The sequence below is a fragment of the Notechis scutatus genome, chromosome 4 (genome assembly GCF_049901735.1).
Source record: "Notechis scutatus isolate UNSWTSFEM ecotype Mainland chromosome 4, rNotScu1.2, whole genome shotgun sequence".
Classification (NCBI taxonomy): domain Eukaryota; kingdom Metazoa; phylum Chordata; class Lepidosauria; order Squamata; family Elapidae; genus Notechis; species Notechis scutatus.
The window spans coordinates 10,507,322-10,534,088 of NC_142012.1; the positions used below are offsets into that span (position 1 = coordinate 10,507,322).

Consider the following 26,767-nt stretch of genomic DNA (forward strand, 5'->3'; position numbering starts at 1 on the left):
TTGTAAACTCCCTTGGGAATACAGATTGGAGAATGACACCTATAATAACTGTAATACATATTAATAATTTATCCAGTTCAGGAGTGAGAACCATAACTGTGAAATTAGATTTGCTCAGTAACAAAGGAGGTTTTAATCAAAATAGTTGGCTTGGTTCCCAAGCTCTTAAAATATGGCCACCTCAATACCATCCGGCACTAAATGAGCTGGAGATGCCACAGATTTGTGGTCTCCACTGTGGCACCATAGAGTGAAGGCCAGAAATAAGGTTTCCTTTTTTTGCTGCAGCACCCCAAATGGGCTCTCAAAGGTCCTTTTTTTTCAAAAGGCAGCTGGACTTCGTTTTTTTCCTTGAGACATTTTGCTCCTCATCCAAGAAGCTTCCTCAGTCCTAACTGATTGATTCCGTTTACTCAGAACTGAGGAAGCTTCTTGGATGAGAAGCAAAACGTTTTCCTCACGGAAGGAACACCTCTATAACTTTCTGGTGTGGTTCTGCAACCCAACAGGACAGACATAGACTTCAGAGGATAATTAGGACTGCAGGAAAAAAAAAAGATTGCTACCAACCTGCCTTCCATCGAGGACCTGTATACTGCACGAGTCAAAAAGAGGGCTGTGAAAATATTTACAGACCCCTCACATCCTAGACATAAACTGTTTCAACTCCTTCCCTCAAAACGACGCTATAGAGCACTGCACACCAGAGCCACTAGACACAAGGACAGTTTTTCCCCGAACACCATCACTCTGCTAAACAAATAATTCCCTCAACACTGTCCAACTATTTACAAAGTCTGCACTACTATTACTATTAATCTTCTCATCACTCCTTATTGCACATCCCCTCCCACTTGTGACTATATGACTGTAACTTTGCCGCTTGTATCCTTACGATCTATATTGACTGCTTCTTAGTATGATTTGATTGCTTTTTGTACCCTATGACTATCATTAAGTGTTGTACCTGATAATTCTTGACGAATGTATCTTTTATTTTTATGGACACTGAGAGCTTATGCCCCAACATACATTCCTTGTGTGTCCAATCACACTTGCCCAATAAAGAATTCTATTCTATTCTAAAATGCCAACCGTGACCTGGATGACTGAGAATCATCACAGACACTGCAAATGTGGCACCTTCTGAGAAAGTACAATCCGCTCCACGCAGTCTTATTTTCAAGGATAAGATGGTTGTTCTTTTGCTTGTTTGTTTGTTTGTTTGATTGATTGATTAAACTTATTTGCTGCCCCCAACTTACCTCATATAGCCTTCCAGTTGCCTCCAGGAGAAATAGCAAAACAGGGCATCCTACACTTATGACCTCAGTTGAGCCTAAATTTCTTTTGCTCAATGAGACCCTGGTCAAGTGAATTTTGCCCCCATTTTGCGACTTTTCTTGCCACAGACGTTCAGTGAATACCTGCAGTTGTGAAGTTGGTAACAAGGTTGTTAAGTGAATCTGGCTTCCCCATTGACTTTGCTGGTCAGGAGGTCGCAAAAGGGGATCACAGGACCCCCGGGACGCTGCAACAGTCATAAGTATGAGTCAGATGCCAAGCGTCTGAATTTTGATCACGTGACCATGGGGATGGTCATAAGTGTGGGAAAAGGTCATAGGTCCCTTTTTTTTTTTAGTGCTGTTGTAACTTCAAACGAACTGTTGTAAGTTGAGGACTCCCTGTATACCTCAAAACAGATATTGAAATTCACGTCTTCTGAATGTGGCTCTTGTTCTGTCTTTTTGGTCAGGTGGAAGCCGGGCACCAGTGGTATCTTCAAGTGATCTACGTCATTGGTCCCGAGATGATTGGGGGCTCCCGGATGCCACGTTCCGTGGTCCATCACCTGAAGCGCGGCCGCCGAGATCTTGTGGACCACAAGGGCCTCCCCATTCTGGATGACTCCTTGATCTACGACAACGAGGGAGATCAAATCAAGAACGGCACCAACATGAAGTCTCTCAGCCTGGAGCAGCAGGACGCCATCAGTGTGGCCTCTCTCTCTCAGACGGGAGCTTCCATCGGCAGCGGCTTTGCGGCCGTCCTGCTCTTTGTCCTCGTCCTCTTGTCCGTCTGCTTTGTCACCAGGAAGTGTCGGAAGCATCGGAAGAAGAAGAAGAAGAAAGCGGCCAAAGAGATTGCAGAGCAGTACCCTCTCAACACTCAAGTTGAGGCAGCCAAGCGGTACGCCGAGACCCTGGAGAAGAACGTCAGTGGACATTACTGCACGGTGAAGAACCTCAATCTCCTGTGTGAAAACGAAGGCGCCTACAAGGTCAGGGGGGCGAAGGTCAAACAGATGAACTTGGAAGTGAAAGTTCATAACAATTTACACGATGGGACCGAAGTTTAATGGCCCTGCGCCTTTGGAATAGAGGGAAGAAATTTATATATATATATTAAAAAAAATGGGGAGGAAGAGGAGAAACCTTCTATAATTTGTTTTCTAAAAACTTCCCATTCTGGTATTTTTATAGTGGTCTTCTAGCGGGAAAAGGGAAGAACAAAATCTTTGCATTTTGTTTGCTTAAGCCAGAGGTCTCCAAACATGACCGCTTTAAAATCCATGGACTTCAACTCCCAGAATTACTCAGACAGATGGCCATGTTGGCTGAGGAATTCTGGTAGTTGAAGTCCACCAAGTTGCCAAGGTTGGAGCGCACCCCCCTCCTGGCTTAAGCAATGATCAAGCAAGGTAATCTTTGCAGGCTTCCACTCTACCAAGGAGCTACCTCAATGAAAGCCAAACCACCCGAGGAGAGGAAGGACCGAAACGCATCTCGTAAAAGCCGCCATGGAGGGCCAGGGCCACGCACCAATTGTGTGACAGTTTCCCAGACCTCTTCTGTTGTTAGCCTGTTGAATTCTCTTTGCAGAACTGGTTGAATTAAAAAACAAACAAACAAAGATGCCTTGCTCGTATCTACTTCAGAGGTAGAAGAAGCACAATGCGGAAATTACGTATGGGACAACAGGATGAACCTGGATTTCCCCAATTCAGTTGACGGACAAAGGATGGGCACTTCCAATGAGGCCTTGGTTAGACAGTTTGTATTAACTTACTTCTGTGGGAAGCCCTTTCAGCCCAGTTTCTCCAGATGGAAGGATGAAACAATGGATTCCCTTTGAAACACAGATGCCTTGAGAACCACAAGGGTCTCTATCAGACTCATGGAATTTTGGTGGACCAACAGATCCATGGACACAGTGGTGGAAATAATGCCAATATGGGTGTTCCAAGCTTAGTTGACTGATGAAAGATTGGCAGTTCCAGTGATGCCTTGTTTGGACCGCTTGTATTAATTTTTGTATTAGCTTTTGGTCACCACGCTATAAAAAAGAGGTTGAGACTCTAGAAAGAGTGCAAAGAAGAGCAACCAGGAGGATTAGGGGACTGGAGGCTAGAACATACCATGAACGGTTGCAGGAACTGGGCTTGGCTAGTCTAGTAAAGAGAAGGACCAGGGGATACAGGAGAGCAGTCTTCCAATATTTGAGGGGCTGCCACAGAGAGGAAGGGGTCCAGCTATTCTCCAAAGCACCGGAAGGCCAGACAAGGAACAATGGATGGAAGCTGATCAAGGAGAGACTCAACCTAGAAATAAGGAGGAATTTTCTGACAGAACAATCAACCCATGGAACAGAAGTTGCCTTCAGAAGTTGTGGGATTTTCATCCCTGGAAGCTTTCAAGAAGAGACTGGACTGCCATTTGTCAGAAATGGTGTAAGCGGATTGGACTAGATCAAGGGTGGGATCCGACCAGTGTAACTACCGGTTCAATGATTTTACATTTTGCGCGCATGTGCGCCTGACGTAAGAAACTTTTTGTAGATCCATTTTCAAGTGCACACTTTAAATCTTTAAAGAGGCAACACCTAAGTTATGATGAAGTGTTTTGGATGAATTGCATGAACTGGCTGAAAGAAATAAGAGAGCCATTTTTTTCTCTCATTGTCCATTCTTGTTCCACTTTATTTTGAAATATCTGCTATATGATTCCCTTTTTTTTGTCCTAAATGCAGATTTTTAAAAATATTCTTTTAGAAAATAGGTAGTACTTTGGAACTGAAAATCACCGGTGCCAAAATTGTTGCTCAACTTAGTTTATAATGCTGTCTAGGAATCCTTCTTTGTATCGGCATAATTTAATCCAGAAACCTAGTGTGGTATAAAGCAGCAAATAACTCATGTTCTGCGTAGAAATCTAATTCAGTAGACTTCGTAGACCTGGAGTGTCTAACTTTGGCAACTTTAAGACCTATGGACTTCAATTACCAGAATTCCCCAGCTAGCATGGGAAACTGGCTAGGGAATTCTGGGAGTTGAAGTCCACAGGTCTTAAAGTTGCCAAATTCCCTAGCATAAACACTTGATTTAAGCCAGCTGGCCCAATCATTTTACACATTGAATGCTCTCCTGGATTTTGGTACATCACACGGATTATGCAAATGTTTGAATAATTCACAAGCTCCTAACTCTCCAAAGCCACATTACCCAAATCACTTAGCAAAGCTCGTTCAGGATAAAATGAATCTTAATTTTGAAGGCATGTGGCGATACTTGCAAACCTGGTTCCAAGTGCCAAAAACAACCTGATTATACACGTGCAATAAACTGGTTTTCCCTATAATTTCATGTCTTCTCAGAGTGCTAGATTTAACCTTGCATTCTGTTTACCAGCGAATTTAAATTTATTAGGTACAAAATTGGAGAAGGCAGCAGGATCTTTGCAATTATCTGATGGAAAACAACCAACTCACCATGTACATCAAAACAAGATTGCTTTCTCATAACACTAATGATGTCTCTGAGCTGCCCCATGCGATTTGCATACATGTTTATTAATGCGGGAAGAGAATCCTGTTAAAATTCTTCCTGGTCCTATATTGACATGACAAGCCATTGTGTCATAAGAGGAAAGCATCCTAAAGGGACAGAACTTGAGTTGATAATTATCTGCTTTCTCATTTCTTTTTATCTGCTGTCTTCAAGGTAAGGTTTTCTGCCACCAATATAGCAAAACAACTCTCTCTTCTTCTTGTTGACCTTATTACAGGTATAGTCCTCGACTTACAATCACAATTGAGCCCAACATTTCTGCTGCTAAGGGAGACATTTGTTAAGCGAATCGTGCCGCATTTTACGAGCTTCCTCGCCACAGACCATGGGGATGCTCCAACGGTCATTAAGTGTGAAAAAGGGTGCTACGTCACTTTTTTTCAGTGGTGGTATAACTTTGAAATGAGCCGTTGTAAGTCGAGGACTATCTGCATGGTCACAAAAAGTGGGTGCTGGTCATTGAGTAGAAGCAGGCATTTCTTCCCTACAGTCACTGAGTGTTCAATCCAACAACTGGAGTTTCTACTAACTAGTAGAACAGACCTGAGCATTTTATGGTTCCCAAGCCACATCCAGTCCCATGGCTATTCTTGTCTGGTCGAAGCGGATTGCTTTTATTTGGAAGGAAACTGCCATTTCTCCCCCCACCCCCCAATCTTACATATATGAGCGCAAGGCCATGTGCCTTATAGTTCAGTTTTCCACAACAGTTCCAGTTTTTCACGTGGCCTCTTGGGAAAATTAGTTGCCCACCCTTTTTATTTAGAATATTCCTCCACTTCAGAAGTTTTCCTTGGTTTCTATGCCCAGTGTAAATTGAATAAGCATCCTTCATTTTCAAAGATATTTTTGTGTGTGTGTGTGTGTGTGTGTGATAGCACACACAGAGGGATGTAGGTATGGTGTGGTGCAAATGGGAATTAGCCGTGGTGTGGGACCTCCATGGAAATGAATCGGAAAACAATTGACTTTGTGAAGTTGACTTTGTGTGAATCTTCACAGAAACTGCCCAGGCTTTCTGTGTCAGGAAGGGAAAATCTGGGATAATAAATCACAAACCGGTGTTTCCTATGGAATACGGATATTTACACTGATTTGTATTGGTAGAGTGCTGTTCAGCTCAGGGAATCCAGCCGCCCTTGCGATATATGAGAATAAGCCCTTCAGATGGAAAAGCTCGGTGGGTATCTAAAGTTCTTGTGCCCCCATTAAATGCCTAGATTTGGCTCTGGAAAATGCAAACGCCGATGGGAACCAGCTTTGGAGGCTTTGCTTCTCCGCGAAGTTCGTGGATGATCTCGAACCAGTCGAATTCCCTCCACGGGAGTTTCCTAAGGTTAGGAGATGCCAATGCAGTCTCCGTGGTAAATATTGCAGGATGAAAATACAATATACACAGGCTTTGTTGTCATTCTGGACAATTGTTTGTGCCAAATTATTATCCCAAACAGCCAACGTGCTCCAGGAACGAGATTGGCTGGGTCACTTGTAAGTTTTGAGGAGCCTACCCGAAAGGTACAACATTTAGTGTCACATAGGTTAGTATTTGTAAAAATAAATAAATATGACAGTGTTGTAACAGCAAGATACGGGAGCACCTCAGCTGTTTCCTATGCTGCCTGAAGGCATCTATTATAAGTGTTAGCGCTGACATGGCAGACCAGCAAATCTGCCTTCTCTGGATTATAGACTATAATTGTCCTCTTGTTTTTCATGGCACACTGTCCTTCCAGAAAGTTCTTCTGGTGCCCCAAAGTGACTTCATCTGGTGCTGTCAACCGTGTTTCCTCGAACCTCAATAATGTTCTGTATTTCAGAGCATCAGTCTACTTATTATTCCCATGATGCCTTTCTGTTGTTGCCTTTGCTAATAAACCACCTTTGGTTACTTTTTAATAAAAACTGCCTTCGGCCTGCAGGATTTCTTCCTTTTTTTTCCTTTTCAAAAAAGCAGTTCTAAGGTTGAACCCTGGCACCCTTTAGCACAGGGGTGTCAAACTCAAGGCCCCGGGGCCTCGATACGGTCTGTGGGGTGCTTAGATCTGGCCTGCAGGCCAGCCCTGGAAACAGCAAAGGGACCGGCCCACGGTGCCTCTGCCAGAGAAAACAGAGCTGGCTTACCCAGGCTCCGTTTTCAGCCGCGATGGCCTCCTGCAGCCCTCTGCCAACAAACATGGAGCTCAGGGAGGCCGCACACAGACTGCCTGGGGTACATTTTGGGCTGCGACAGCCTCCTGCAGCCCTCTCTGCCAGCGAAAACAGAGGCTGGGTGGACCGCGTGCAGCCTCCACGAACTCTTGTTTTCACTGGCAGAGAGGGCTACAGGAGGCCCTCACAGCCAAAAATGGAGCTGTGATAAGTGACGTTGAGTTGGCCATGCCTCTGGCTGCCACCACCCTGCCCCATTCCTCCAGGTCAAACACAACCCTGATGCGGCCCTCAGTGAAATCGAGTTTTGACACCCCTGCTTTAACGTAATGTAGGAGAAGACATTAACAACCTTGAATGCTGTTAATGGGGGCGGGAGGGGAATGGTAGGCCGTGTCCTGAGTTGGTTTTGCTAATAGGGCAGGGGACATTAGGAAGATCCTTGAGATGGCTACATACCATCCTGACCAGTCTTAACAGATAATCAGAGTTGGAAGGGACCTTGTAGGTCATCTAGTCCCACCCCCTGATGTGTCCCCATTGTGAGGAAGGTTGCGGTAGCCTAACTGCGTTTGTGATCTTCTGATAATTTCCCTTCCTACATATTTGTGGAGATTCTCAGTCATCCAGGTCATGGTTGTTCCAAAGGTGGTTCTTCAAAAGGCAACTGGAGGTAGTTTTTTTTTTTCCTTGAAGATATTTTTCTCTTCTCCAAGAAGCTTCTTCACTTCTTGCATGAGAAGCGAAACGTTTTCAAGGAAAAAACTTCCTCCAGTTGCCTTTTGAAAAAACAACTTTGGGGTTCCCTTTCTACACAATCCCAAGCCGTGCCTCAGTTACCTTAAACAGGATTTATCCAGGTGGAGACTAAAATGTGTGATAGAAGCTCACCTCCCCATTGACTATGATAAGAGAAGGAAATCTACAGTAAGATGTTTTGAGACTGTTCCATGTCTTCTAGGAATACATGTGAGAAAGACAATCATGTTAAGATTATACTTAACACACTTAATATAGAATATGTAAAGAGGGTTGGTTGGTTGGTTACTTACTTGCTTACTGCATTTATAGGCCAACACACAATGACTCTGAACAGCTTACAAGAAGTAAACCCCACATATAAAACACAACACACCTTCTCTTCCCTGGCGACAACATTCAAACAAGCCATTTTTGATGGGTTGCATATCAATCTTGGATCTTCAGGTCTGCAGGCAAAAAAACCCAAAAAACAGGTCTTTGGGGCCTTTCGGAAGAGTATCAAGGTACAGCCCAGTCTTAACTTATGCGGGGATGGTATCCCATAGGGTGAAAGCCACCACCAAGAAGGCCCTTCTTGGTCCCACTAGATCAGGGGTGTCAAACTCGAGTCCCAGGGACCAGATCCAGCCCGTGGGGTGCTTCAGTCTGACCCATGGGCCTGTCCTGGAAACAGCGAAGGACCAGCCCGAGATGCCTCTGCCAGCAAAAACGGATTCCCGAGCTGTGTTTTTGCTGGCAGAGGGTTGCAGGAAGCCACCGCAGCCGAAAACGGAGCTCGGGAGCCCATTTTCGATGGCAGAGCTCTCAGCCCACCACAGGTACCCCTGACACGAGTGATGTTGAGCTGGCCAGGCCCCCCCCCCGCCGAAGACAAACACAACCCTGTTGCGTCCCTCAATGAAATCGAGTTTGACACCCGTGCACTAGATAGACTTCTTTGATGGGGATGGCCTGTAACAGACATTGCTTCCTGAATCAGGTAGATGGTCCTTCAAATAACCTGGCTCAGAGTCACATAAGGCTTTAAAGGCGAGACTTGTTCTGACCCAAACCTTGTTCCAAGTAAACAGAGATAAAAGGAAAACCTTTTAATGCCTCTCTGTGAATTCTGTTAATTCGGTTAAAATGCTATTAAACTAATTGTCTCTGATAAGAATGAGCCTTGCCAAGGTTGTGCAAGGCTGCCAAGAACACTAGATTAAGTTGCCAAGAAATATTCCAAACCAAAAGTCTTCAAACACAAACCAAGATAGTTCAAACTTCCACAAGGCTTGAAGTGCAAGAACTTCTTTGCTTCCTGCAAAGAATCCCGGTCTCTCAGGCTGGCTTTCATCTCTTAAGGGAGGGGCCATTACCTTGCAGCCTTACTCCCGAGTCACCCATGCTGCTGCCGGCGAATCACAACAATACCTTGAATTCGACCTGGAAGTGAATTGTCAACCAACTGGCAGCTCGCACAAGAGAGGGGATGTGTGCAAATCCAGACTTGCACAAAAACATGTGCTTTTTGAACTTACCAAAGCTCTTGGCATCCTTTGCAAGGGCAGCCCCGTGTAGCGCTCACTGCAGTAGTCAAGACCTCACATTGAGGCGAGGTAGACTTTTATCTCTTCATTATTTGATCCATCTCAGATAGTTGCCTGTGATCCATTGTCCTCTTCAAAGCGGTTATGAGTCTGCAAAGCAAGGACAACTTGGGTGGACTTCCTGAAACCCCTTTGGTGTCACATGGTTGGTTCTCCGTTTGATCTGATGGCCCACAAATCAACATAGTTTTGCTAGGGTATAAATTACACGTCTGCATGCTTTCCTGACTATTAAACTCGCTCTCAGACAGTTGCATGCTCAGATCCCCACAGGACAAGGATCTCTGCATCTATTTGCAATTTACACTGTCCTGGTGTCACTCTGTGAAGCAGCAACAGTTAACATGAATCGTTTGCCAAACACCAAATAGTTGTTTTCTTTTTTCTTTTTTTTAAATTTATTTATTCAGTATTTATAAAATTAAAAACATATATATATACATTTTACAGCATTGTTTGAGCAATAGATACACTTGTACTTTCCTTCTAATAGCGTGTTATATATTGTCATAATAACTCTTTCATCCTTTTAAGCTCTATGTTTACATATGTATAATTTTCTTTACAATTGTTTACACATCACCCTTATTTTTCAAATGTTACCAAGTCATTAGATATCATCTTTTCTTTAGCCAGTCATACCAGATATCCAAATAGTTTTCAGTTGCTCAAATGCAACTTTATTTTTTAAAATTAAAAAATGCCAGCAAACAAGCAAACCAAACCTCTCTACAAGGTCAAAAAATTGTTTTGATAATTTTGAGTTTTACAAAATTCAGAATTTCTCGGTAGAATTACAGTCTCAAGTTTGAAAGAAAATACAAAATTGAGATATATATATATATAAATCCTACAATTTGTAATATACCTATTAGCAGGTAACTCGTGGACTTCCTTGTGGTCTCCCATCCCAACATTATCCTCCGCATTCCTACTTCCAATCTCTTTCAAACCATCATCCTGGGACAAAGGCACCTATTCCTTCCCCTTTCACACAAAGACCCCTCAGCAACTGACTTGTCTCCAGAAGCTGTGGGTGCTCCAACACTGAAGGATTTTAAAGAAGAGATTGGAGGACCATTTATCTGAAATGGGATAGGGCTTCCTGCTTGAGCAGGGGGTTGGACTAGAAGACCTCCAAGGTCCCTTCCAACTCTTGTTATGCTGTTAAAACCCCAGTCTTGCTTCTAAAGGGGATGTGACCTGCTTGGGGGGGTAATTCAAAACCCTCCTGTCACCAGACTCGGTGCCTGGGTCTTATTGGGCCAAAGCTGGACAAGGAAAGAAAAGCCACAAAGGCGCCCCCTATCGGAAGAAGTGCAAATCTTCCTGGTCAAGGTTGTCCAGCCCCGCTTTCCTCCTCCTCCTCCTCCTCCACCGCACCTCCGGGCAGGTGGAGCCAGAACAAGGCGGGAACGCGGCTGCAAGACTTTTCCCGAGCGCCGCGCCGGCGTAGCTACTATTCCCCGTCGCAAGTTTCCCAGTTCGGACCGTCGCTTCGGGTAAGTAAGCCTCTCCGCTCGATCTCTTCTCCCTGCGGCCCCGAGACCTGGATGGGGAAGGACGCTTGGAAAGCCGGGGAGCCGGACCGGGGTTCGCTCACCCAGCCGCTCTTGCAAGCTTCCCACCCTTCTTCCTCCTAACTTTTGCACCCCAGCCGCGCCCAGCCTGGGGATCGAGGCTCCCGTCTCAGGTGGCCTCGGCGCCTGCAAGCTTCCACTTCGTCTCCCCGGTCTTGGGGAGATCCGAGGCGGGGAGGCACACGGGGTCCCCCCGGGGAGGGGGGGGTTGGGGACGCGGGGAGGGGGACACAAACTCGGAGGTGCCTCGTCCCATTTGCTTCGCAGCGCTTCTCACGCGCGCCCTGCCCCGATTGCGCGCTTTCTGTTGCGCGCTGCCCTGCGAAGCGCTCCTTTCCTGGCTATCTATCCCTCCCCTAGAAAGAGGAAGAAAACAAGCCGAATTTATTTCTTTCCTTTCACCCCTTGTCTCTCTCCTTCCTTCCCTTTCTCTCTCACACAATTAAATAGAGTCACGCCTGTCTCCAACTGGCCCTGGACAGCTGCCAGCTAAGCGCATGGGTCTCTCTCTTCCACCTCCCTCCCTTCCTCTCTCTCTCTCTCTCGTTTTTTCTTTCTCTAGTTTTCATAGAATAACAAGAGTTGGAAGGGACCTTGGAGGTCATCTAGTGCAACCCCCTGCTCGAGCAGGAGAGTGGACTCCAAATATTAGCCTCTATCTAGGATCGAACTCACAGCTTCCTGATTGTGAGGCAAGAGCTCTCTCTTTCTGTCTCCCCCCTCCGCCCTCTCTTGACTCTTTTGATTCAATCTATCTGGAAAGCCTATGAGAAGTCCCCCCCCCCCTTTCTTTCTCAAACGGTCTACTAATGATTTGGTACCTACTGTTTCTTCTGAGATGTGATTTCCCGGTGATCTCCTTTTCAAGCACCGGCGGGATCTCATCCCATTTAGCTAGAATGTTTGTATCTGAAGTCCTTGATAGGGATGTGCAATTGGGTTCTTTAGCGCAGGGGTCTCCAACCTTGGCAACTTTAAGCCTGGCGGACTTCAACTCCCAGAATTCCCCACCCAACTTTGGGAGTTGAAGTCTGCCAAGGCTTAAAGTTGCCAAGGTTGGAGACCTTTAGCGCATAGCAGGTAGCTTCCCATTTTTAGGACTCAGGTGGTGGGTGGGTGAGCAAAATGACTCCAAGAAACCATACCCTTTTTCTGCCATTCTCTTCCCATCAAGCAATTTATGTTTTGGTGAAAACGTTTCTTTAAAACAGAAACAAACCAACGAAATCAGGATCGATCTGTTCCTCTCACAACCTGGTCGCTTTCCTTCCCTGCTTGTTTTTCCCATGTTCGAATTACTAACCAAAGTTTTCTTTATTTGAGCCAGACTTAGTTGGCACAATAAGTTTTCTTTGGCAAGTATGAATGTGGTGTGTTTTTGCTTTCTTCTGAATCTATTTGCTTTTCAAATTCCTAAATTGGGAGGTCCCCTCTCCAAGTCTCCTCAGCAGACGAGACTCACCTGATGTAACTATTCATGATCCTCTAAGTTTCAGCTGGTGCGGCAATATTTTACTCCAGCCAGCTTCTGAAACTAGCTTTTGAAATGATGATGAAAATAATAATGATAATAGTTAATTTAAAAAGTAAAATGCCATGGTGGAGTGACAGGGGTACAGGACACGTTGATGAGACCAAGGAGATGTGGCCCTGAGGAATTTCTGGTCTCCAGATATTGACAAACTACTTTTTCTAGTGCAGGAAGAGGGGAAATGTAGTTCAACAGCATTTAGGAGCAGTTTGGTCTAGTGGTTAAGGCACCAGATAAGAAACAAGGAGACAGTGAGTTTTAGCCTTAGGCATGAAAGCCAAGTGGGTGACTCTGGGCCAATCACCGGGAGGCTGGGAGTTCTAGTCCCGCCTTAGGCATGAAAGCCAAGTGGGTGACTCTGGGCCAATCACCGGGAGGCTGGGAGTTCTAGTCCCGCCTTAGGCATGAAAGCCAAGTGGGTGACTCTGGGCCAATCACCGGGAGGCTGGGAGTTCTAGTCCTGCCTTAGTCATGAAAGCCAAGTGGGTGACTCTGGGCCAATCACCGGGAGGCTGGGAGTTCTAGTCCCCCCACTTAGGCATGAAAGCCAAGTGGGTGACTCTGGGCCAATCACCGGGAGGCTGGGAGTTCTAGTCCTGCCTTAGGCATGAAAGCCAAGTGGGTGACTCTGGGCCAATCACCGGGAGGCTGGGAGTTCTAGTCCTGCCTTAGTCATGAAAGCCAAGTGGGTGACTCTGGGCCAATCACCGGGAGGCTGGGAGTTCTAGTCCTGCCTTAGTCATGAAAGCTAAGTGGGAGACTCTGGGCCAATCACCGGGAGGCTGGGAGTTCTAGTCCCGCCTTAGGCATGAAAGCCAAGTGGGTGACTCTGGGCCAATCACCGGGAGGCTGGGAGTTCTAGTCCTGCCTTAGTCATGAAAGCCAAGTGGGTGACTCTGGGCCAATCACCGGGAGGCTGGGAGTTCTAGTCCCGCCTTAGGCATGAAAGCTAAGTGGGTGACTCTGGGCCAATCACCGGGAGGCTGGGAGTTCTAGTCCTGCCTTAGTCATGAAAGCCAAGTGGGTGACTCTGGGCCAATCACCGGGAGGCTGGGAGTTCTAGTCCTGCCTTAGGCATGAAAGCCAAGTGGGTGACTTTGGGCCAATCACCGGGAGGCTGGGAGTTCTAGTCCTGCCTTAGGCATGAAAGCCAAGTGGGTGACTCTGGGCCAATCACCGGGAGGCTGGGAGTTCTAGTCCTGCCTTAGTCATGAAAGCCAAGTGGGTGACTCTGGGCCAATCACCGGGAGGCTGGGAGTTCTAGTCCTGCCTTAGTCATGAAAGCTAAGTGGGTGACTCTGGGCCAATCACCGGGAGGCTGGGAGTTCTAGTCCCGCCTTAGGCATGAAAGCCAAGTGGGTGACTGGGCCAATCACCAGGAGGCTGGGAGTTCTAGTCCCCCCACTTAGGCATGAAAGCCTAAGGATCAGTTTCACTCTGAGTTAAGTTAAACCCATATCACAGCATTGGGGGGAAAATAGGAGGAGGAACCAGTATCAGGTATGTTCTCCCCCTTGAGTTATTTATAAAAATAAAGGCAGGATATAAACAAACAAACAAATGTTAGAATCCACAACTTCCCACTCCCATTTCCCAGTAGATAGTGCTAATCTGAGTCAACAGAGGCTTTTATGGGTTCCCCAATTCATGCACCCTTGAATTTGGGAACAGAAAGGAGGTTGAAGGGTGCTCAGTGTAACCTAGGAGTAAGTCCTGAGTTGAGCTCTTTACTGCCTCCGTTGCATAAACTCCTTAAACCAAACTTTCCTCTTTTCAAATACAAAACCTGAGAAGAACGTTAAGAAATCCATGAAGATAGAAAAGTGTCTCTAAATCCCATCTCGGAGGAAAAGAAGGGCTAAGGAAAAATAATTCTGCTTGCTTCCCTTATATACATGACCCAAAGCAGGCAGAATCACCATTCAGTGAAATTGCTTAATTCCCATTTGCATTCCTGGTTAATTAAAACCCAACAAAGGGTTTTAGGAAGATGAATACCACTCTGAGCTGGACTCTTGTCTGCTTGTTCCAAGCGGACAACTTTTTTTTTCCGAGTCAAAATTCCCTTCTGCTTTCCTGGATGAGTTCAGACAACTCCCCAAAGCATAGTTTCTTCTGAGTAGAAATCTCCTTTAGGTGGGAGCTGGGGAGCTCTGTTTCCAAGGCTTACTATCTGCCAAGGAAGACTAGAACAGACTCATTGATGTTCAAGGGTAAACATATCAATCGAGTTTGCTGTGTAACAGGAACAGCAAAAGGAGAATTTGGAACAACAACAGCATTTTCAGAGGCTGCTCCAGTTGTTTCCCATTTGCTGGCCCAGAACAAGTGAAAAAAGCCATTCTTTGACCTTGGATGTGTTTTGCAGTTGAACTTGTCATATAGGAAGCAATAAAATAACAAATTTGGGAAGGAAAAGATTGCTAGACTTAGTGGCAACAGAGAATAGCCATATACAACTTTCCTTTTTTTACAATAATAAACATTTTATTACAGAATCAGAACTCGTGTCATTTGCTGACGTCATATCAAGCCAGGCCCCAAGTGAATTTTTGGGGAATAATAATAATAATAATTAAAAATAATAATATCATCATCATCTTAAGAAAATACTTGATTGATACCTACGATGCTGGCAGCCGCCTGTACCAATTATCAGAGCCAGTCAATGATATTTGTGATACATTTTAAAATGTTCAGTTGACTGAGTTTCATGTTTAAGGAACAAAAGATAATAATAATAATAATAATAATAATAATAATAATAATAATAATAATAATAATAATAATAATAATGCAAATGCACGAATTGAAGACAAATAGCAAGAAAAAAATCACAAAGTACCAGGACTTACAAATTGAAGTTGAGCGACTTTGGAAAAAGAAATTGTGTGTTATCCCAATTGTAATTGGAGTCCTTGGAGCAATACCAAAAGGGCTACCTCGCTATTTGGAAATTCTGAATTTATTAGAGTTGAATACCCTGATTCTACAAACAACCACCCTACTTGGAACAGCTTATATCCTCTGACGCTATCTTAACAGTTCCTAGGTCCTTGGTTAGGACTCGAGCTGTTGAGCTACCAACCAGCCCCAAAGGCTGTGAATCTTATCAAAGATTAACCACAATAATATTATTATTAACCACAAAATAATAATAATAATAATAATAATAATAATAATAATAATAATAATAATAATAATAATAATAATAATAATAGGAACAGGTTTTCAGTGGTATCAATGACCCTGAGAGATAGCAAGCAACTTTTTTTTAAAAAAAAAAATGTTCAATCAGAGGATAAACAGCTATTTGCAGAGGGTGGTGTCTTTTTGTTGCCTAAATTGCACACAGCTGAATTCATCCTTGTTTAATAATCCCGATTTATTTGGGTTTTTTTGCAGCATCTTTGTGAAAACAGATAACCATGACTTCTGTTTGGGTAAGTCAAATTATTATTATTTTTTTCAGATTTGGAGACACTGTAATCTAATGTATCCGCTTGAGCTGGGGGGTGGACTAGAAGACCTCCAAGGTCCCTTCCAGCTTCTAGTCTAGTCTAGTCTAGTCTCGTCTATTCTATTCTATTCTATTCTATTCTATTCTATTCTATTCCATTCCATTCCATTCCATTCCATTCCATTCCATTAAATTCTATTCTATTAAATTCTATCTGATCCTATCCTGTCGTATTTTTATCTCCTTAGCCTTGTCTAGGGGAAAAAAAACAGCATTAAAACTATATGTTGGGACATGGGTGGCTGGCTGAGGAATTCTGGGAATTGAAGTCCACAAGTCTTAAAGTTGCCAAGTTGGAGACCCTTGCATTAGATAAATGATTTTTGCTGAAATAATACCCCTATTTCTCCATTCATATTACTGTGGTGTGATGCCACTTTCTTCTACTCTGCAATTTCAAATAATTGTGCAAGTGAATCGTTTCCCACAGTGTGAGGCGGTGGGAGAAATACAGATCAGTCCACGAAACTGTCAAACTAGCATTTTTGCTTCAGGATGAAAAGATAAGCTTTAAGAAACGCACGGAGGGTGTGTCTGCTCAGAGTAAGAGCAGTCTTTGACTTTATGGCAAATACCGGTTCAAACTCTGGCTGAGTAAATATTGACAGACTAAAATGTAGGACTGAGTAAGCAAATGTAGACATCTGCAGCCTAGGACTGAATATAAATGGATTATTTTTAATCCCCAAGTCAAGACGCAGATTAATTACAAAATTGGCCAAGATTAATTACAAAATCAGCCAAGTTACCCTTGCACCAGAAGCATAAATTTAGCGAAAGCAGAATAATTACAGTTGAAATAGCTACCTTTGCTTCTCTTTCTGTGATAACCAGAATCAATCCATCCCAGGTACCTGTTTTATTCTTGACCGATAAAATGACTGAACATGGTTGTGATATTGTTGCTTTCCACTGTTTTAAATCTCTTGCGATGCACATGTAGATCTCAATTTACAACTATTCATTTAGTGGCCATTGAAAGTTAGAAGGGCACTGAAAAAAGTGACTTACGACCCAGTCCTCGCACTTAACAACTGTTGCAGTCCCCCTGGTCACATGATCAAAATTCAGGTGCTCAGCAGCCAACCTATATTTACACCAGTTGTAAAGTCCCGGGATGATTGCCATCGTGACTTATTTAATGAATACCAGCTCAGTCCGAGTTGTGCAACGCCCCCCAAAAAGAAGCAATTCCAACAGTTTCAAAAGAAATTCCACCTTGATGAACTCAGTCCAAGCTGGGTGGGGTGCTTATTGAAGCTTGCTAGAGTCTGCATTTTACCCCTAATTCCTGGGCTGAAACTCCTGAATTAAGTCTGTGGAATTCTTGCCTCCTTAATTATCCCCTACTGTAATGTTTTTCAATCTTGGGAATTTTTAAGAGGGGTGGACTTCAACTCCCAGAATTCCCCAGCCAGGTAGAAGTCCACCCCCTCTTAAAATTCCCAAGGTTGAGAAACACTGCCCTACTATTATGTAATATTTGCAGTCCTCGCTTAGTGGCCACAATCATGCCAGGGTGGGTCCCTTCCAACTCTTCTCTTCTCTTCTCTTCTCTTCTCTTCTCTTCTCTTCTCTTCTCTTCTCTTCTCTTCTCTTCTCTCTTTCTTCTCTTTTATCTTTTCTCTTTTCTCTTCTCTCCTCTCCTCTGTCCTCCCCCCGTCCTCTCCTGTCCTATCTTATACTATCCTATCCTATTCTTGTTGCTTCCTTGCCTTACCCTGTTCTGCTCTGCTGTCTTCTGTTCTGCAAAGGTTTAAGGGCTGATTCCAGGTAAGTTAAAAAATATGATAAATTCCAGAAATAATCCTGAAAGTGCAGGCTGTGAAATCCATCTTTACCAGCAGATAATTACAATGCTTGTATTGGAAGATTGCTGGATAGCCTTGCTAAAAAACATTGAATGATTTATTAAACTCAGTTTTCTGCCCCATGCAGTCAGAATGACTCTCAGCGGCTTGCGTAGAATATAGAATTTATAACAATTATGGTGCCGCCTAAAACCAGATTGAAACTGACCCACACTAACAATACACACAGCCATCACCCCCATCCCTAAGCATAAAAGCAATAAAAGATTAAAGATGGCATCTATGTAAACTCAGGGGAGAGTCCTCCAAAATGTTTCTAATATCCTGGCAAAGCTCTTGAAAATAATCTAATAAGCAGAATAAGGCCTGTCAAAATAGAAAATAACCTTGAAGCCAAGTTCATCTTTATTATATTTATCTTACAAGAAATACTCAAAGGAATTTAAGCCCATCTTTCTTTCTTTTTTAAAAAAAGCTTTCATTTACACTGAAAGAGGAGGGAAAAAACTTCACATTTACCAGGTAGGAAATGTCCCCTGGGAATTATTACAATACCAAGAGGGGGGGGAGTCTCGAATTTGGTAGAGAGCTTTTGGTAGGTCCCATTCTCCCTGATTTGCCTCGGTTGCATTATGCTCAGAGCCCTTCATTTTATGTAAGCAGGTGGTGGCCAAAAAAATGCAGAAGCCAGGAAACGTGTTTTGCAATGGGATGCAATTTCTTACGCCAAAAACTTGTCCCGCACGTCCTAAATACAGACCTCAGGGGAACTTAGAAGCCGAGACAATTTTGCTCCGTTGCAAAAAAACAAAAAAACTCCAAACCCCATAAAATGTGGAAATTGCAGTTTGTTGAGAGAGGCTCTCGGCTTATTGGAAGAAAAATCTAATTATTGGTGAACTTCCTTGATTCACAGTCAGTGGAGCTTCAGCTGAATTCCTTCCCTGATGATAAAAACAACAACAACCCAAGTTCCGGAGTTTGCTGTTAACGCTGGTTGTTTTTGTCTCGGTCTGCAAAATTCACACTGCAATGCAGAGCGATGGAGGAGATGTGGGGAGGGAGCTCATTCATTTAATGAGTACAGGTAGTCCTTGAGTTACAACCATAAGTCACGATGGACGTAAAGCAAGTCACCACGGTCCAAACTTCAAAATGGGGCCGTAAATCCCTTTTGGGATGTCTGTGGCAACCTTGAATGGCTGCCAACGACCACTTGTAAATTGAGGTTTACCTGTACAGGTAGTCCTTGATTTACAATGGTACACTTAGTGATCGAAGTTACAACGGCGCTGAAAAAAGGGTCTTATGACCATTTCTCACACTTGCAGCACCCCCAAGGTCACATGATCAAAATTCAGATGCTTGGCAAATTGACTCACATTTATGATGGCTGCAGTGTCCCGGGTCATGTGATCCCCTTTTGTGACCTCCTGACAAGCAGAATCAATGGGGAAGCCAGATTCACTTAACAACCGGCGTATTAATTTAACAACTGCAATGATTCACTTAACAATGCTGGCAAGAAAGTTTGTAAAACAAGGCAAAATTCATTTAACAACTGTCTCGCTTAGCAACAGAAATGTTGGGATCAATTGTGGTCATAAGTGGAGGACTACCTATATTTATAACTTTTATTTTTCCGAGTTGTGATTTCTTGTTCTGACCAAGGTTTGTTGAGACACTAACAAGCATGCGTTAGTCCCAAAACCCTTGTTTCTTTATTTCAGCGGCTGTGAATTATTGTCCTTCACAGCCCGTAATGAGCCTCAAACAGTTTGTAAAGAGTCCCATGGAAGCCTGCCAAAGTCCTTCAGGATAAGTCTGACAAGCACGCACCTTTATCTTCCTTGAAATGCTGCTAAATTTCCAATTAGTTATACGAGGCCAAATGGAGCACAAATTCAACACAGAGCTTCAGGTTTCAAACCGACCAGTACGAACAAAGTTGCTTCCTGCAAAGGCTCATGTCCCTTTGCTCCTCCTTTATGTCGTATGGGAGGGCCAATCATCTCCAAGCCTTACTCCCGAGTCACCCCTTTTGTCTTAACTGTTCTTGCCTTCTGGCAGCTCCGCGCACATGCACATTGGGAACAGGCTCCCCTTGTTCCTCTGCCTCGCTGCTGCCAGATTCTGGAGGCTCCTGAGTCGGCACATAATTCCCAGATGGTCCTGGCCCCATCTCTGTATCGGATGCAGGACCCTCGTCTGAGTCCTCCCCAGAGTCCTGGACTGGCCCCCGTTCCTCCCCACTGTCCAACTCTACTGCCATCTCCGCAGATTGCTGGCGGATCACAACGTTTCTTTAGAGCGTGTCGTACAGGCAGGGTTTCATTTTAATTTTTTTGAATAGGGGAATTAAATCAGCATTCCTGAAAGGCTGAGATCATATCGAACGCTTGCTGCTTCTTTCTTTCTCCACACCTACATAAATTACATCCTCTTAGGTACTAACAACAGATGCTATCAGCTAAAAACTCCAAGCCTTTTCTTTTGTTAGCACATTTATTTTCCTTGACGTGAATAAATCAGTTTTAGTGATGATTCTGTCATAAAGGGCTGAAAAATTACTTTATATTATAATGTTGGAGTGTCTCTTGTCTTGGCGTCCTATGTCATTATGGTTTTTTTTAAGGTGACATATTTCTACATGTTCTATTGCACTGGTATCTTTTCATAAAGGTTACCTTGATGTAAAAAAGAAAATATAGATGAGAATAGATCTGATTTACCATTTTCTCATCCTAACTTTGATTGTCAACAAAGCAGCACTTCGCTCAAGAATATGGTTTAGTCCAGGGGTCTCCAACCTTGGCCACTTTAAGCTTGGAGGACTTCAACTCCCAGAATTCCCCAGCCAGCTTTGCTTGTTAGCACACAAGAGGATGTAATTCACATAGGTGTGGGAATTCTGGGAGTTGAAGTCCTCCAGGCTTAAAGGGGCCAAGGTTGGAGACCACTGGTTTAGTCTTACTTCTTTTCCTGGCTTGTCTCTGTGGGCTGAGAGAGAGGGACAAACCTAAGTCTGTACATGGCTAAGGTCAAATTGAACCTAGATCTCACCGTTCCTAGTCCAACACCTTTTAAATACTTGTCGGGGGGGACAGCCAGAAGGGAGGGAGGGAGGATCAAGCTTGGAGCTAGCTTAGAGTCACCGCAGAACCACAAAAGGAGTAGGGCTGACCCCAGGAATGGGCTGCTGAAGGTTTGCAGGGGTTCGGGAGAGCCCCTAGCTAAGATTCTGTGCAGTTTGAAGAACCCCCAAATCCCACTCCTGGCTGGCCCCGCCCATACCACATCACCCCTCCCAGGAGTCCCCACACGGCCTGTTTTGGATGCAGGGAAGTGCAGGGCACATGCGGAGGCTCAGAGAAGGCAAAAAACAGGCCTCCCGGAAGTTCATGGAGGCCGGAAATGGGCCTGTTTCTGGCTTCCAGAGAGCCTCCGGAGCCCGGGGAGGCCATTTTTGCCCTCCCATAAACTTGAGGAAAGCCTCCGGAGCCTGGGGAGGGTAAAAACACCCCCTCACTGTGGTGAAGGAGGCCGACTAGGACACGTCCACCATGGCCATGCCCACCTAGCAACTGGACAGATAACTCTTTGCTAAAAATTTGAAGCCCACCCCTGGCTGACCCCCCTCTAAGTTCCTTATCTAATTGTTCCCAAGGAGTTGGCTGCCAGGATGGGAGAGATTCCTGTATTATAGGCAGAAAATAATAAAGTACAGGTAGTCCTCGACTTACGATCATAATTGAGCCCAGAATTTATGTTGCGAAGTGAGAAATTTGTTAAGCGAGCCTGCCCCATTTTACGGCCTGCCTGGTCCCAGTTGTTAAGTGATTCACTGCTGGAATTTAATATCCTGTTTGCTTGGTGCGTTTCTTGAACTCTGTGTCATTGTGCAGCATCTCTTTTCTTCCAGGTTGGTTCTAGAGGAACAATTCAGGATTTCGCCGGGTTCAATGCTTCCAAAGATGCAGAGGCACTCAAAACAGCCATGGAAGGACTGGGTAAGCACCCTTGTTTTATTTGGGGGGAAAGGAGGCAGTTTCCTTAAAGCAGGGCTGTCAAACTCGATATCACCAGGGTTGTGTTTGACCTTGGGGGCCGGGGTGGGCATGGCCAGCTTGACGTCACTCGTGTCGGGGGCGGCTGTGGCGGCCCAAGGACTCTGCCAGAGAAAAGGGGCTCCCAAGCTCCGTTTTCAGCTGGGATGGCCTCCTGCAACCCTCTGACAGCAAAAACGGAGCTCGGGAGGGCCACGTTTTCGCTGGCAGAGGCACCGCGGGGCCAGTCCTTCGCTATTCCCAGGGTGGCCGCACAGGCCGGATCTAAGCACCCCATGGGTTGGATCTGGCCCCCAGGCCTTGAGTTTGACACACACACACCCCGCCTTAGAGAGTCGATCTCCTGTTGGATTGCCGTTTTTCAGCTTCTGGCTACCAAAGCTGGATTGATTGTGTAGAGCAGGGGTCTCCAACCTAGGTAACTTTAAGACTTGTGGACTTCAACTCCCAGAATTCCTCAGCCAGGCTCGGAGACCTCTGCTCTAAATCAGGGGTGTCCAACCTTGGCAACTTTAAGACTTGTGGACTTCAACTCCCAGAATTCCTCAGCCAGCAAAGCTGGCTGAGGAACTCTGGGACTTGAAGTCCACAAGTCTTAAAGTTGCCAAGGTTGGAGACCCCTGGTGTAGAGGGACCACAAACAAATAGCTGTGTGCTACACTGAGAGGATGAAAGAACAACACCGAAGAAGGCCCAACGAGCTCTTTCTGCATTTGGCAAAGAGTAATGCATAGCAGCATCCTTGAAGTCACCTGGATTCCAGGTTGGAAGGAAGGAAATTTGGGAAGTCCAGTTGATGTTCCATATGATGACAATTTAGAATCCAAAACCTGTTACTTCTAACCCCAAACCAAGCCGCACGATACTCTGCTGCTTACCTCAGGCATTACTGAATGAAACTGGCCCATGAAACTGAGCTTTCCTTGTAAAGAAAACCTAAGAGTGGGATACGGGTTGCCCATCGCTAAAGCTTTAATATGTTTTACTCCCAAGAGTCAAGATTCTTCCTCTTTCTGAGCTTCTTAATTTTGCTTTTAGGAACGGACGAAACAACGGTGATCGAGATCCTGACAGGGAGATCTAATGCTCAACGGCAGCTGATAGCTGAGGAGTTTAAATCTTACACCGGAAAGGTCTGCATCCTTGGGAAATATTTATTTATTTTATTTATTTATTTATTTGATTTGCCAATTGTTTACAAGATAATAAGTATAAGTGTATACATAGTTGTGAATACATGAAATGGGTACATATAAGAAAAATAAAAGAAGAATAAGATAAACAATAGGACAGGGACGGTAGGCATGTTGGTGCGCTTATGCACGCCCCCTACAGACCTCTTAGGAAAGGGGTGAGGTCAATAGTAGACAGTCTAAGGTTAAAGTTTTTGGGGTTTGGGGAAGAAACTACAGAGTCGGGTAGAGTATTCCAGACATTGACCACTCTATTGCTGAAGTCGTATTTCCTGCAATCAAGTTTGGTGCGGTTTACTTTGAGTTTGTATCTATTGTGTGCTCTTGTGTTGTTATGGTTGAAGCTGAAGTATTCATTGACAGGTAGGACATTGCAATGTATGATTTTATATACCATGCTTAAATCAGACCGAAGACGGCGTAATTCAAGGTTTTCTAGTTCTAGAATTTCAAGTCTGGTGGCATAAGGTATTCTACAACGAGTAGAGGAGTGGAGAACTCTTCTTGTGAAATATTTCTGGACTTCTCAACTGTGCTAATATCAGATATGTAATGTGGGTTCCAGACTGATGAACTGTATTGTGAAGGGGGCGCGTACTAGGAGGGTGAGGGGCTCCATTATCTCCAGCTACTGATTCTTCATGGCAGATAGTATTGAAGAGTCAGTTTTTGGTGTAGTGGTTAAGATGCTGGCCTGGAAACCAGGCACTGTGACTTCTAGTACCCCCTTACGCATGTAAGCTGCTCGGGTGACTTTAGCCTAATCACCAGGTGATCATGAATTCTAGTACTACCTTTGGCATGAAAGCTAGCTGGGTGACTTTGGCCCAATCACCAGGTGATGGTGAATTCTAGTACTGCCTTTGGCATGAAAGCTAGCTGGGTGACTTTGGCCCAATCACCAGGTGATCATGAATTCTAGTACTACCTTTGGCATGAAAGCTAGCTGGGTGACTTTGGCCCAATCACCAGGTGATGGTGAATTCTAGTACTACCTTTGGCATGAAAGCTAGCTGGGTGACTTTGGCCCAATCACCAAGTGATGGTGAATTCTAGTACTGCCTTAGGCATGAAAGCTGGTGGGTGATTTTGGCCCAACCACCAGGTGATAATGAATTCTAGTCCCTCCTTAGTCATGAAAGCTGGCCGGGTGACCTCGGGACAGTAACTATCTCTCAGCCCAATTCACCTCACAGGGTTGTTGTTGTGGGGAAAAAGAGGTTGAGGAAGAGTATTATGTACATTCTCCAGCACGAGTTACTTATAAAGTCATAAAAGGCGGGATAAAAATCAAATATTGTATTTCTGAAGGAGCAATTAGAGGAGTTCTCTTGGAGAAGGAATTTCCTTCTCCTGCCCCCTAAAACAGGGGAGAAAAGGAAGAAAAACTCAGTCAAAATGAATGTTCAGATCCTTGAGATGGGGTCAACCCTTCCAAAAACACCTTGCAGGGGGCTTATATCTGAAGTGGTACAGTCCAACTAAGTCTTTGCGGGGTAATAGCCCAGCCCAGCCAAGATTTTCAATTTCTCACTGAGAATTAAACTAAAGGAAAAAAATGTCTGTGGAGATTCTCAGTCCTCCAGGTCATGATTGCCCCAAAGGTGCTTTTTTTCAGGAGGCAACTGGACTTTGTTGTTGTTGTTTTTTTTGAAGACGTTTCACTTCTCATCCAAGATGCTTCTTCAGCTCTGATTGATTCAGTCAGAGCTGAAGAAGCTTCCTTGGATGAGAAGCGAAACATCTTCAAATAACAAAACCAGAAAGTCCAGTTGCCTCTTGAAAAAAAAGCACCTTTGGGATAAAGGAAAGAAAATAGTTTTGACAAGACACATATCTTTAAACCAGTAAAACACAAATTCTACCAGGATTTGCCCTACGGTATTCCTCAAATGGATGCCCTCCACACGCGATGGGCTAAAATATTTGTGATTCCCCAGTCGTGATTATCTGGAGAATACTGGATTAGAAACCATTGCTGAAGCTGCCCAGGATTCTTCACAATGAGATTTATTCCTGGCTCTGTTTTATTTTCTTTTTTAAAGGAGCTGAAAGATGCTTTGAAGGAAGATACCTCAGGTGATTTTGGGCGTGCCCTAGTTGCTCTGGTCACGCCCCCTGCAGAATTTGACGCTGAACAAATTAACCGAACCGTCAGAGTAAGTCATAAAGCATGGCCTTCCTCTTAACGCTAACTCCTAAATCTAACTCATCCTTCCTGGCACAGGTTTTATTTGATTCTGCTTTGCGAAAATACGATTTTCTGTCGCTCTCTCCTTTTCCGTGAAGGCACTTTAATATAATGGCACTTTAATCAAATTTTCTAGAAGAGGAGAGAGGTAATTTGTACAGATGCAGCTTTGTTTTCTTTTCTTTTCTTTTTGAAAGAAATAACTTTTCCTGAAGAGGCAAGCCGTTCCATAAACTAAGGCAGATGTCTCCAAACCTGGCAACTTTAAGACTTGTGGACTTCAACTCCCAGAAGGCCACAAGTCTTAAAGTTGCCAAGTTTGGGGATCCTTGAACTAAGGAGTAGCCAGCCTCTTCAATATGGGTAATCCTTGACTTACAACCATTGGCAGTTAACAACGTCACTGAAAAAAATGTGACTTACATTTTTCATCCTTACAACCGATCATGGTCACGTGTTCAAAATTCAGATGCTTGGTGATTTTTGACTCATATTTATGATGGTTGCAGTGCCCTGGGGGCACACGATCCCCTTTTGCGACCTTCTGACAAACAAGGTCAATTGGAGAAGCCAGATTCACTTAAACATCTTGTTAATGCAATGATGTACGAAAAAGTCATAGAATGAGACACAAAATTCACTTAACAGCTCTCTTGCTTAGCAATGGAAAATTTTGGGCTCAATTGTGGTTGTAAGTCAAGGACTACTAAATATTGTAAAGAAGGCATCAGACCAAGCTATAACTCTCCGCTCTTTATCTCCTATACGTATTATGGATCTTCTTTGCATTCAGGATAACAGAATAACTTGTTCAGTCTTTTCTTAAAAACTTCCAGTGTTGGAGCACCACAACTTCTGGAGGCAAACTATTCAATTGATTAATTGTCCTTACTGTCGGGGAAATTCTCCTTGAGTTGCAGGTTGCTTCTCTCCTTGATTAGTTTCCATCCATTGCTTCTTGTCCTGCCTTGAGTTGCTTTGAAGAATAGGTTGGCCCGCTCTTTTTTTGTGGCAGCCCCTGAAATATTGGGATCCTGCTATCATGTCACCCCTACTCTTTCTTGTCATTAAATTAGACATACCCAATTCCAGCAACCGTTCTTTATATGTTTTAGCCTCCAGTCCCTAATCATTTTGGTTGCTCTTCGCTGGTTGGTTGCTCTTCTCTGCATTGTTTCCAGAGTCTCCACATCTTTTTTACATTGAGGTGACCAAAATGGAGGCAACATTCCAAGTGTGGTCTTACCAAGGCCTTATAGAGTGGTTCAGCCCTAATATACACATACACACTGTCCGTGTTTGATAATGTAGGCCAGACAAGGAACAATGGATGGAAATGGAACAAGGAGAGATTCAACCTGGAAATAAGGAGAAACTTTCTGACCGTGAGAACAATCAACCCATGGAACAGAAGTTGCCCTCGGAAGTTGTGGGAGCTTCATCACTTGAGACTTTCAAGAAGAGATTGGACTGCCATTTGTCAGAAATGGTGTAGGGTCTCCTGCTTGGGTGGGGGAGTTGGACTAGATGAC

General features: G+C 44.3%; 3 protein-coding genes across 3 annotated transcripts in view; 2 read left to right on the top strand and 1 right to left on the bottom strand.

The window, feature by feature from the left end:
- The window catches only part of FRAS1 (Fraser extracellular matrix complex subunit 1), a 419,940-nt gene extending 413,178 nt beyond the window's left edge, over window positions 1–6,762 (top strand). The window contains 1 exon segment of the mRNA XM_087962750.1: window positions 1,757–6,762. Within this exon segment, the coding sequence (XP_087818876.1) occupies window positions 1,757–2,359 (603 nt within the window). The 3' untranslated portion in view covers window positions 2,360–6,762.
- PAQR3 (progestin and adipoQ receptor family member 3) overlaps window positions 1–26,767 on the bottom strand; it is a 360,815-nt gene that overhangs the window by 173,071 nt on the left and 160,977 nt on the right. The window lies entirely within an intron of this gene.
- The window catches only part of ANXA3 (annexin A3), a 36,657-nt gene continuing 20,615 nt past the window's right edge, over window positions 10,726–26,767 (top strand). The window contains exons 1-5 of the mRNA XM_026676454.2: window positions 10,726–10,844; window positions 15,859–15,896; window positions 21,707–21,794; window positions 22,890–22,984; window positions 25,090–25,203. Of these exons, the coding sequence (XP_026532239.1) occupies window positions 15,882–15,896; window positions 21,707–21,794; window positions 22,890–22,984; window positions 25,090–25,203 (312 nt within the window). The 5' untranslated portion in view covers window positions 10,726–10,844; window positions 15,859–15,881. The remainder of the gene's footprint in view (window positions 10,845–15,858; window positions 15,897–21,706; window positions 21,795–22,889; window positions 22,985–25,089; window positions 25,204–26,767) is intronic.